Below are 12,668 nucleotides of genomic sequence, written 5' to 3' on the forward strand. Positions count from 1 at the left end.
ATTCAGTTGTAAATCTGTAGATCTATATTGTCTGGCAAGATTTCGGCGGATTTCACCGGGTAGTTTGTTCATAATAATGGGCACTAAAAACGCTCCGTATGTGTCTTCACTTTGACCTAAGGACTCCAAACCTCTAATGTGTATCTCAATTTCATCGTAGTAGTTTTTCATGCTAGATATCGTGTATTTAGGGGCTGGTATATCCACTAGTGCTTGCATATACTTCTGTCTTATTACATGCGATTGTCCATATCTTTCTTGCAGTAAAGAAATAGCTTTCTCATAATTTGCATGTGTAAGCGCAAACCCTGTGACGGTTTTCAATGCCTCATCATGGAGTAGTGACTTCAAATAATTAAATTTCTGAACATTTCCAAGAGTAGTGTTTTCGTGAACGGATGTCTCGTATGAATCCCAAAATGACTGCCACTGCATAATATTACCATCAAAGATAGGAAGATTTAATTTTGGGCAACTTGTTGTACTCATTTACTCTAGTGTTACTATGTGAAAACTGAGTTTCCGGTTCACGGAAGTTTGAATTACATGTATTCTGTTTAGTGTATCTCCCGGGTTGAGCATAACTTTGTTGATCATGAGCGGGTTGAGCATAACTTTGTTGATCATGAGCGGACTGAGCATAACTTTGTTGATCATGAGCGGGCTGAGCAGGGGCGGAATGAGAAGGGCCGCTATAACTAACGAAATCTTTTGCATTTGTATTGAGTGCGGATGTATTGACAAGAATGAGCTTTTGTATTTGCGTTATTTTTCCATCTAATGTGTAAGCATACTCATCTGAATCGACGATCTCGGCTTCTACTTCTCCTTCATCAAGATTTTCTAGAATGTCCTCATTTAATTTTTGTAGTGTCTCTTGTTTCTTCAACAGATTGTTCACAATTTTAGTTAACTCTTCAGTGTTCACGGGCTCATCTCCGTCGTCTCGGATGTCCTCAAATTTCTTCAAAAGTCGGGAAATAACACTTCTGTGTCCTGCACGTATCGAACGTAGTTTGGAACTCATCCTGGTCCTTCGGCACCAATATCTTAGAGTGGTATTATAAGACTTGTTAGGCACAATAAGAAATACTAGCTGTTTCTACTTGTAATGATTCTAAATTCTATTTGCACATAAATCTCAACGTCATAAGTAGCGTGACGTTACAATACATACATAGCGGTACCGCGAACGTCTAATGAACACAGTCCTGAACAGCATCTATATACAAAGTATGAAAGATCCATGTCGTATTCCTTCTTAAATATTTAGCTTTTAAAAGGTTAGCTAACACCCCCGTTGCCGCCGCATCACTATCTCTATGTCGAGCTTTCTGCCACAGAAGTCGTAGGCTCGACAAAAACTTTAATTTATTTCATTAACTAATTTATATTCAAATTAATTTGCAACCTAATTGACCACTTTGGGATGCAGGTTTTATTCTTAACAGGAACCCAATACAGATCATTACATTAATATGTAGTTATGACAAAGATAAAAACCAAGTGATGACAAGTTATAAGTAACATAAGTAAAAATTCCAAACTAAGAGCAAGGAAACCTTAGAAGTTCATTCAGACTAAACTTTATTATAAACATAATAATACAAATGAAAGATTTTCAATACCATTAGTTCAACACATATCAGTTAATCTGAAATCTTATCATAGCTAAACTAGACGTTGAAAACAATTTAATAAACTTAATCACAATCTTTTAAATGAAATTACGATAATTGTTTTGAAATTCAATTTTTTCGTTACACCATAAACACTATTGCTGTAATTAAATTTTCTTATTTTGACTAAGTTATTTTTCTTAATACCGATCCATATCCCTATCCTAGTCTCGGTCCTTTACTCTATCCTTATTAAGTTCAAATACAAAGCATGAACAGAATGTAGGACCAGTAGTATTTATACAATGCACATCACCGTTTACGGTCTTTGACTCTTCTACATGGACTCCTGTAAAAAACAAACTGTATACTTCTGATATATATAGTTATCATAGGTACCAGGATTATTATTTAGTACGCCAGACGCGCGTTTCGTCTACATAAGACTCATCAGTGACGCTCATATCAAAATAGTTATAAACCAAACAAATTCAAAGTTGAAGAGCATTGAGGATCCAAAATTCCAAAAAGTTGTGCCAAATACGGCTAAGGTAATCTATGCCTGGGATAAGAAAATCCTTAGTTTTTCGAAAAATTCAAAGTTTTGTAAACAGGAAATTTATAAAAATGACCACATAATTGATATTCATGTCAACACCGAAGTGCTGACTACTGGGCTGGTGATACCCTCGGGGACGAAACGTCCACCAGCAGAGGCATCGACCCAGTGGTGTAAATAGTTATCATAGGTACCAGGATTATTATTTAGTACGCCAGACGCGCGTTTCGTCTACATAAGACTCATCAGTGACGCTCATATCAAAATAGTTATAAACCAAACAAATTCAAAGTTGAAGAGCATTGAAAATCCAAAATTCCAAAAAGTTGTGCCAAATACGGCTAAGGTAATCTATGCCTGGGATAAGAAAATCCTTAGTTTTTCGAAAAATTCAAAGTTTTGTAAACAGGAAATTTATAAAAATGACCACATAATTGATATTCATGTCAACACCGAAGTGCTGACTACTGGGCTGGTGATACCCTCGGGGACGAAACGTCCACCAGCAGAGGCATCGACCCAGTGGTGTAAATAGTTATCATAGGTACCAGGATTATTATTTAGTACGCCAGACGCGCGTTTCGTATATGTCTGACTGTATACAAATTTACACTTTCCTCTCTCTCTCTCTCTCCTTTACTGTTACTTTTACTTTTTATTTTCGTGTTCGACCATGGAAGCTTAACTATCATTTTAAAATCAATTTGGTTAACATAAAAATTCAAATTCATGCACCTACAGTATTTATTTTTAAGAAGAAGTACTCCACAGAGGCTTCAATCTGTATTGTCCTATGTGCTTAATTTATAACCAAGATAGAACATATACTTCATAAACTTTTGGAGTGTCCAGAGCCTTTTCTGGATATGTTTTCATCAGGATTGATAATAATCGAAAAACTTAAAAACTATATGACCAGACGGAACCTAAAATTAAATAGCCCAATCCGACCACGGTCAACTTTTACCTGTCCCTATCTCTGTATCTGTCTCTATCTATGTTTCTGTCTGTATCTCTATTATATCTCTTATCTATATATCTGATATCTTTCTGACTCCTTGAACTGTAATAAGAGATAGGAGGTATCCTGTTAAATCTTATTTCTCATATATATTACTTGCAGAACATCTTTGAGGTTACTTAATCACTTTCTTGCTTTTGAATTCGTTGTTTAATTTCTATGTGACTGTCATACAAGTGCGATGTTTAGCTAAGTTTAATACACTATGTTGTACATAAGTTAATGGATGTACCGAATCAGAATTTCACATAGGAAATTGTGTTTCAAAAAATCAAACGTTTTGATAGAATTTATTGCGTACGGAGTATATATCTCACAATTGGTACGATATTCCCGGGATTGTATTTCCTATCAAGATTTCAATGATAGAGGGTTGCTGCTCGGCAAAAAGCTATTAGGTAGCAATAAACAGTTAGGAAAAAATACTAAAATTTGCCCTTATGAATTTTACCCTCCCCTTTTCATTGCTTTCTTGCAATACCAAGCTTACTGTTTGTGTCATATATGGGCATATGTATGTAATCAGAATCTTCCATAGATTTTATATCCAGTATATAAAATGGTAAAATATAATTTCTTTTTGGTGTATCCATGGCAACAATCTGCATTTATTTGTTATAAAATATTGCAAAAAGGGGGGGGGAAAGATGTCACATATTTCCCCAAAATTTGGCTAAAAGTAGAATTTCAATCGCTTGAAGTAATACCTTTTCTGAAACAGTGTATATATATCATTCAGCAAATCCAATAAAAATCATATGTCTTTCGTCTCATTTTTTTGTAAAATTGCGTCAAAAACTTCGTGTAGAAAAAGAGTGTTTGTAAACAGTACATTAATTTCTGGACCGATGGCCGGTCTAGCTATGAAAATACGGATTGTCAAACAGAAAACAGCCCATAAAACATGTAAAAAATAATCTTGATGCACTTATAAACCATCTTTGAAGGCTGAATTAGCACTCATCTGTCTAAAAATGAATTTTATTACACAATAACTTTCCTATTTGAAAATTCCACAGGGGCCAAAATGCGAAACTAAACTCTTAACTGTGTACTGCTACCTTAAACCAAGAAATCCAAATGGTGAAGTTGAAATCATCCCTTCGTAAATTTTACGGACGCCATCACGAGTTGATTGAACGTTATGGAATATCCGTTTTACAGATGGTATAAGATACATTCATAATGTCGTAACTACAATCCCGTTACCTTTTTATGGATGTGACCTACCTAATTTTCCGGGTTTGTAATAATATGAGCAACACAACGGGTGCCACATGTGGAGAAGAATCTGCTTACTCTTCCGGGAAACATAAGATCACATAAGTCGAAAATAAACTTGAAAACGTCTGGGCTTAAAGGAAAAAGTTAACAGATAAACAATAGTCGAAATATTACATACTCTACCCTTACATAAATAATAGCTATCAGTTCATGTCGTCTTCTTCAATTTGCACAGCAACAATCATCGCTCAATCAATTTAAACAAAGAAAAGCAAAGTATCAAGCTAGCTTAAGACATAAAAGGAATGCAACTTGAAATAGATGTGGCATTGGTCCGATTTTTTTTTGACAACACACTAAGTATATGTAACCAATGAAAGAAAAAACGATTTACTTTCTGCATTTGATATATAATAATGCAGTATGAAATAATTTTGACTTGAACACATCTGTTTTAACTTCACAACATCAACTTTGTTAACATGTTTATCTTTATTTCGAGGCAAAAACAATTCATACTGATAAAATAGACAGTAAGCTATTACCTTTCCCTTCTTCTGTCCCTCTTTCTATCTGTATCTCTATCTTCTCTGTATTTGTATTCTCTCTTACTTCCAGGTCTGTAATAATTGATTGAAGTAATCTGGTTTGTCTTACCTTACTTTTATTGTTAGGACGCGTCAAAAATCATTTTAATATCCAAAATAAGGATACGCAGTATAAATGACAATAGGACAACCATCCACCCACGTTCAAATGAAGTCGGCGCAAGGAATAATAGACAACGGTACGACTTTAAACAATGAGACAACCCCATACTCCATACTCTGTTACAGTATTCTTTTATTTATCTTTATGAATATTACTTTTACTGTTTAGTCTGTTCTTTTGGTGGTATCCATTTCACGTTGCTCTGTACTTATACATCATGGTTTTATTGTTCAATGATAATTGTTGGATTCTTGCCTTTCATTTCTGCTAATATGCTTTTACTGTATTCCTTTTTGTGCTCCTTGGTTACATATGACGTGGCTCTGTCATTATAAAAACCGTCATTCTCTATGATAATTTTTGTATTCTTGTCTATTGTTTTTGCAAATGTGCTTTGTCTGTGTGCCTTTTTGTGTTTCTTTCATGCATATGACGTCTCTGTACTTAACATTCCGTCATTGTGGTATTGTGTCATGGTGGAATAAAATTCCGACCGTGCAAGTGATGTATAGCCAGTCAAGATCGTTAAAATCTCCCATTTGTTGTATTGTGTCATGGTGAATATATTTGTTTGTTTTATAGTGATTAAGATGCTTACGCATCATTGACTGCTTTACCTCTTTTTTGACTTTTTCACCTAGTATGTCTGTTTGTTTTGTTCACACATCGTTGTCATTATAATGGAATTTTATACGACTGTCATACATGTGAGGGGTTAAGCTAGCTATAAAACAAGGTTTGATTCACCATTTTCTTAAATGAAAATGCCTGTACCGAGTCAGGAAAATGACAGTTGTTGTTCATTCGTTTGGTGTGTTTAAGCTTTTGATTTTGCTATATGATTAGGGACTTTCCGCTCCGAATTTTTATCGAAGTTCATTTTTGTGACTTTATTTGTTATTTTCTTTTTTCATTCAAGGTCTATTACATTTGAGATAGAAATTTCAAAATGAACTTCATTTCAGTTGTTGATTAATTGATAAAAGCACCAATATGAATTTGCCTCAAATGAGTTTACACATTTCATTTTGATAACAGGTGTTTACATACCAGCTTTGGTCTGACGTTGATCTAAATGAACTCCTTTCGCTACCAGAATCCCTTCTGAAGCTTCGACTTCTGTAAAGTTTGATAGTAAGAGCAAAGAGTGTACAAAATGAAATGATATTTAAAAATAATATTGGCAGATCATATCTAACAAAGACTAAATAAAGTGTTACCAATGAATCTATTGATCTTGTAAATACACTTAATTTCCATTAACAATCATATGACAAACTGGATCATACCTAATAACAATTGTTCGTTATCACATTGCGATGAATTATGAGAAACTAAAGTTTCAACAAGCACAATACATAAATTTGGTTAATTTCTTTCTATGTTGTTTAGTCATCTGTTCAAGTGTTAAGGTTATTATGCATTCTTGGCTTTGAAAAAAATCGGCTTTGAAAAGTGTTTGGTATTACTACAAATTTTCACTTCTTCGTACTATGAACATCAGGATTATTTATTGTGTAAACATAGAAATATTTCCTTTCTCCTATTAAACTGTAAACCTTACAACAAAATTATTTTCATTTATTACTCAATTTATTTCACTTGACTGGGCGGAGTTTAACCGTTTCGCTCATAATAAACCATTCCATCTATAGATAGGTGTTTTAGGATAAACTCATCAATGAAGTGTCAAGTTATTCTTTTGTAAATTCCTTTGATGGCAGTGATAGGTGATTAAAATCAGTAATAATTATAACGGCAATCATCCTAATCACACACATCTTTAAATAGACTGTCCTTATGCAAATTAAAACGTAAGCTCCGCCCGATCATTTAAAATGACATTGGTAATACCTGTGTATAACAGTATTGCAAATGGCAGATTTTTGTCAAAGTTACTGTTGTTTTACTGAAATTGTTTAACATTTCACAGCGGTATAAAACTGTTACTTGATTGACTTATTCATCCCGTCATTTTGATAACATGTATAAATAATAAAATAAATATACCTGCTTTGGTCAGACATGGACCTTAAATAATGAACTCCTTTCACTACCAGAATCCCATCTGTATCTTCGATTTCTGAAAATTTAAATATTAAGCACAAGACGGTTACAAATCAATGGTATTTTTTTGTCATATCTAAGAAATACAAAAGCTAAATAAACTGTAACCAAGGAAACAGTGTTTCTTGTTAGTACGTTCACTGTCCATTTAAAATTGTTTGATGAAACGAAGCATAGATATAGGAAGATGTGGTATGAGTGCCAATGAGACAACTCTCCATCCAAATAACAATTTATAAAAGTAACTGTCCGTAAGTATATTTTGGAAATTATTAGAAACTTAAGGTTTCAACTCTTACAGGCAAAGTTGCCCTTACATAAATTTTATAAATTTGGTTATTATTCTTGTCATCTAGCTCTTTAACTGTTTAGGTTTTCATACATCTATGGCGTTCACCTAATTGTCTTTAGTCCGATGTAGGAAAATCCAGAAAAGGGCCTCGGTTGCATGAGATTTATAACATGTAAGGATAGTTTTCATTAAAAGGTATTTGTATTTTCCCTAAACATGATTTAGACAGAATTAAAATATTATTAATCTACATTGCAGTAAACTCTAAACAAACACTGATATATTATTGGATAGCATATAATATTGATCTTCTCTAAACTATACCAGACACAAGTTGGTTCCTTTTTCCTTTTTCCTTTTTCGATATTCAAATTTTGAAAAATATTACAAGTCCAAACTAAATTTTTTTTTGCTTCAAAACTTTTTTTCCTCAAAATTTTTTTTTCCTCAAAATTATTTTTCCTCAAAATTTTTTTCCTCAAAATTTTTTTCCTCAAATTTTTTTTTTCCTCAAATTTTTTTTCCTCAAAATTTTTTTCCTCAAAATTTTTTTTTTCTCAAATTTTTTTTTCCTCAAATTTTTTTTCCTCAAAATTTTTTTTTTCTCAAATTTTTTTTTTCCTCAAATTTTTTTTCCTCAAAATTTTTTTTTTCTCAAATTTTTTTTCCTCAAAATTTTTTTTCCTCAAATTTTTTTTCTCAAATTTTTTTTTCCTCATTTTTTTTCGTTTCCTTATTCAATTTCTTTTTCCTTATTCGATTTTTATTTCCTTTTTCATATTCATTTCCTTTTTCGGTTTCTATTCCCTGAATCGGATTCTATTTCCTTATTGGGTTTCTATTTCCTTATTCGGTTTCGATTTCCTTATTCGGTTTCTAGTTCCTTATTCGATTTTCATTTCCTTATTCGGTTTCTTTTTCCTTTTTCAATATTCATTTCCTTTTTCGTTTCTATTTCCTTATTCGGTTTCTGTTTCCTTATTTGATTTCTTTTTCCTTATTCAATTTTCATTTCCTTATTCGGTTTCTATTTTCTTATTGGATTTTCATTTCCTTATTCAACTTCCATTTCCTTATACGGTTTCTTTTTCCTTTTTCAATATTCATTTCCTTTTTCGGTTTCTATTTCCTTATTCAGTTTCTATTTCCTTATTCGGTTTCTATTTCCTTATTCGGTTTCTTTTTCCTTATTCGGTTTCTTTTTTCTTTTTCAATATTCATTTCCTTTTTCGGTTTCTATTTCCTTATTTAGTTTCTATTTCCTTATTGGGTTTCTATTTCCTTATTCGGTTTCGATTTCCTTGTTCGGTTTCTAGTTCCTTATTCGATTTTCATTTCCTTATTCGGTTTCTTTTTCCTTTTTCAATATTCATTTCCTTTTTCGGTTTCTATTTCCTTATTCGGTTTCTATTTCCTTATTGGATTTTCATTTCCTTATTCGATTTCCATTTCCTTATTCGATTTCCATTTCCTTATTCGGTTTCTTTTTCCTTTTTCAATATTCATTTCCTTTTTCGGTTTCTATTTCCTTATTTGGTTTCTTTTTCCTTATTCGATTTTCATTTCCTTATTCGATTGCTGTTTCCTTATTCGGTTTCTATTTCCTTATTCGGTTCTATTTCCTTATTTGGTTTCTATTTCCTTATTGGATTTTCATTTCCTTATTCGATTTCCATTTCCTTATTCCATTTTTCATTTCCTTATTCGGTTCCTTTTTCCTATTTCGATATTCAATTTTGAAAAATAGTACAAGTCCAAACTAAATTTTTTTTTGCTTCAAAATTTTTTTCCTCAAAATTTTTTTTTCCTCAAAATTTTTTTTCCTCAAATTTTTTTTTTCCTCAAAATTTTTTTTTTTCCTCAAATTTTTTTTTTCCTCAAATTTTTTTTTTCCTCAAATTTTTTTTCCTCAAAATTTTTTTTTTCTCAAATTTTTTTTCCTCAAAATTTTTTTTCCTCAAATTTTTTTTCTCAAATTTTTTTTTTCCTCATTTTTTTCGTTTCCTTATTCAATTTCTTTTTCCTTATTCGATTTTTATTTCCTTTTTCATATTCATTTCCTTTTTCGGTTTCTATTCCCTGAATCGGATTCTATTTCCTTATTGGGTTTCTATTTCCTTATTCGGTTTCGATTTCCTTATTCGGTTTCTAGTTCCTTATTCGATTTTCATTTCCTTATTCAGTTTCTTTTTCCTTTTTCAATATTCATTTCCTTTTTCGTTTCTATTTCCTTATTCGGTTTCTGTTTCCTTATTTGATTTCTATTTCCTTATTCAATTTTCATTTCCTTATTCGGTTTCTAGTTCCTTATTCAATTTTCATTTCCTTATTCGGTTTCTTTTTCCTTTTTCAATATTCATTTCCTTTTTGGGTTTCTATTTCCTTATTCAGTTTCTATTTCCTTATTCGGTTTCTATTTCCTTATTCGGTTTCTTTTTCCTTATTCGGTTTCTTTTTCCTTTTTCAATATTCATTTCCTTTTTCGGTTTCTATTTCCTTATTTAGTTTCTATTTCCTTATTGGGTTTCTATTTCCTTATTCGGTTTCGATTTCCTTATTCGGTTTCTAGTTCCATATTCGATTTTCATTTCCTTATTCGGTTTCTTTTTCCTTTTTCAATATTCATTTCCTTTTTCGGTTTCTATTTCCTTATTCGGTTTCTATTTCCTTATTGGATTTTCATTTCCTTATTCGATTTCCATTTCCTTATTCGATTTCCATTTCCTTATTCGGTTTCTTTTTCCTTTTTCAATATTCATTTCCTTTTTCGGTTTCTATTTCCTTATTCGGTTTCTATTTCCTTATTCGATTTTCATTTCCTTATTCGATTGCTGTTTCCTTATTCGGTTTCTATTTCCTTATTCGGTTCTATTTCCTTATTCGGTTTCTATTTCCTTATATGATTTTCATTTCCTTATTCGATTTCCATTTCCTTATTCGATTTCCATTTCCTTATTCGGTTCCTTTTTCCTATTTCGATATTCAATTTTGAAAAATATTACAAGTCCAAACTAAATTTTTTTTTGCTTCAAAATTTTTTTTCCTCAAAATTTTTTTTTCCTCAAAATTTTTTTTCCTCAAAAATTTTTTTTCCTCAAAATTTTTTTTTTTCCTCAAATTTTTTTTTTCCTCAAATTTTTTTTCCTCAAAATTTTTTTTTTCTCAAATTTTTTTTTTCCTCATTTTTTTCGTTTCCTTATTCAATTTCTTTTTCCTTATTCGATTTTTATTTCCTTTTTCATATTCATTTCCTTTTTCGGTTTCTATTCCCTGAATCGGATTCTATTTCCTTATTGGGTTTCTATTTCCTTATTCGGTTTTGATTTCCTTATTCGGTTTCTAGTTCCTTATTCGATTTTCATTTTTATATTCGGTTTCTTTTTCCTTTTTCAATATTCATTTCCTTTTTCGTTTCTATTTCCTTATTCGGTTTCTGTTTCCTTATTTGATTTCTTTTTCCTTATTCAATTTTCATTTCCTTATTCGCTTTCTAGTTCCTTATTCAATTTTCATTTCCTTATTCGGTTTCTTTTTCCTTTTTCAATATTCATTTCCTTTTTCGGTTTCTATTTCCTTATTCAGTTTCTATTTTCTTTATTCGGTTTCTATTTCCTTATTCGGTTTCTTTTTCCTTATTCGGTTTCTTTTTCCTTTTTCAATATTCATTTCCTTTTTTGGTTTCTATTTCCTTATTTAGTTTCTATTTCCTTATTGGGTTTCTATTTCCTTATTCGGTTTCGATTTCCTTATTCGGTTTCTAGTTCCTTATTCGATTTTCATTTCCTTATTCGGTTTCTTTTTCCTTTTTCAATATTCATTTCCTTTTTCGGTTTCTATTTCCTTATTGGATTTTCATTTCCTTATTCGATTTCCATTTCCTTATTCGATTTCCATTTCCTTATTCGGTTTCTTTTTCCTTTTTCAATATTCATTTCCTTTTTCGGTTTCTATTTCCTTATTCGGTTTCTATTTCCTTATTCAATTTTCATTTCCTTATTCGATTGCTGTTTCCTTATTCGGTTTCTATTTCCTTATTCGGTTCTATTTCCTTATTCGGTTTCTATTTCCTTATTGGTTTTTCATTTCCTTATTCGATTTCCATTTCCTTATTCGCTTCCTTTTTCCTATTTCGATATTCAATTTTGAAAAATATTACAAGTCCAAACTAAATTTTTTTTTGCTTCAAAATTTTTTTTCCTCAAAATTTTTTTTTCCTCAAAATTTTTTTTTTTCCTCAAATTTTTTTTTTCCTCAAACTTTTTTTCCTCAAAATTTTTTTTTTCTCAAATTTTTTTTCCTCAATTTTTTTTCCTCAATTTTTTTTCTCAAATTTTTTTTTCCTCATTTTTTTCGTTTCCTTATTCAATTTCTTTTTCCTTATTCGATTTTTATTTCCTTTTTCATATTCATTTCCTTTTTCGGTTTCTATTCCCTGAATCGGATTCTATTTCCTTATTGGGTTTCTATTTCCTTATTCGGTTTCGATTTCCTTATTCGGTTTCTAGTTCCTTATTCGATTTTCATTTCCTTATTCAGTTTCTTTTTCCTTTTTCAATATTCATTTCCTTTTTCGTTTCTATTTCCTTATTCGGTTTCTGTTTCCTTATTTGATTTCTTTTTCCTTATTCAATTTTCATTTCCTTATTCGGTTTCTATTTCCTTATTGGATTTTCATTTCCTTATTCAATTTCCATTTCCTTATACGGTTTCTTTTTCCTTTTTCAATATTCATTTCCTTTTTCGGTTTCTATTTCCTTATTCGGTTTCTATTTCCTTATTCGATTTTCATTTCCTTATTCGATTGCTGTTTCCTTATTCGGTTTCTATTTCCTTATTCGGTTCTATTTCCTTATTCGGTTTCTATTTCCTTATATGATTTTCATTTCCTTATTCGATTTCCATTTCCTTATTCGATTTCCATTTCCTTATTCGGTTCCTTTTTCCTATTTCGATATTCAATTTTGAAAAATATTACAAGTCCAAACTAAATTTTTTTTTGCTTCAAAATTTTTTTTCCTCAAAATTTTTTTTTCCTCAAATTTTTTTTCCTCAAAATTTTTTTTTCCTCAAATTTTTTATCCTCAAAATTTTTTTTCTCAAAAAGTTTTTCAAATTTTTTTTTCGTTTCCTTATTCGTTCTTTTTCATTTCCTTATACAGTTTCTATTTCCTTATT

The 12,668-nt window shown here is 30.8% G+C and overlaps 1 protein-coding gene across 1 annotated transcript in view; it reads right to left on the reverse strand.

The window, feature by feature from the left end:
- Positions 1-1,581: 1,581 nt before the first annotated feature.
- LOC143085522 (uncharacterized) overlaps positions 1,582-12,668 on the reverse strand; it is a 169,973-nt gene continuing 158,886 nt past the window's right edge. The window contains exons 4-8 of the mRNA XM_076261907.1: positions 7,145-7,217; positions 6,185-6,253; positions 4,969-5,043; positions 3,146-3,241; positions 1,582-1,968 (exon numbers count right to left, since the gene is read on the reverse strand). Coding sequence (XP_076118022.1) covers positions 7,154-7,217 — 64 coding nt within the window. The 3' untranslated portion in view covers positions 1,582-1,968; positions 3,146-3,241; positions 4,969-5,043; positions 6,185-6,253; positions 7,145-7,153. The remainder of the gene's footprint in view (positions 1,969-3,145; positions 3,242-4,968; positions 5,044-6,184; positions 6,254-7,144; positions 7,218-12,668) is intronic.

Source organism: Mytilus galloprovincialis, chromosome 8 (genome assembly GCF_965363235.1).
Source record: "Mytilus galloprovincialis chromosome 8, xbMytGall1.hap1.1, whole genome shotgun sequence".
In the NCBI taxonomy this organism is placed as follows: Eukaryota; Metazoa; Mollusca; class Bivalvia; order Mytilida; family Mytilidae; genus Mytilus; species Mytilus galloprovincialis.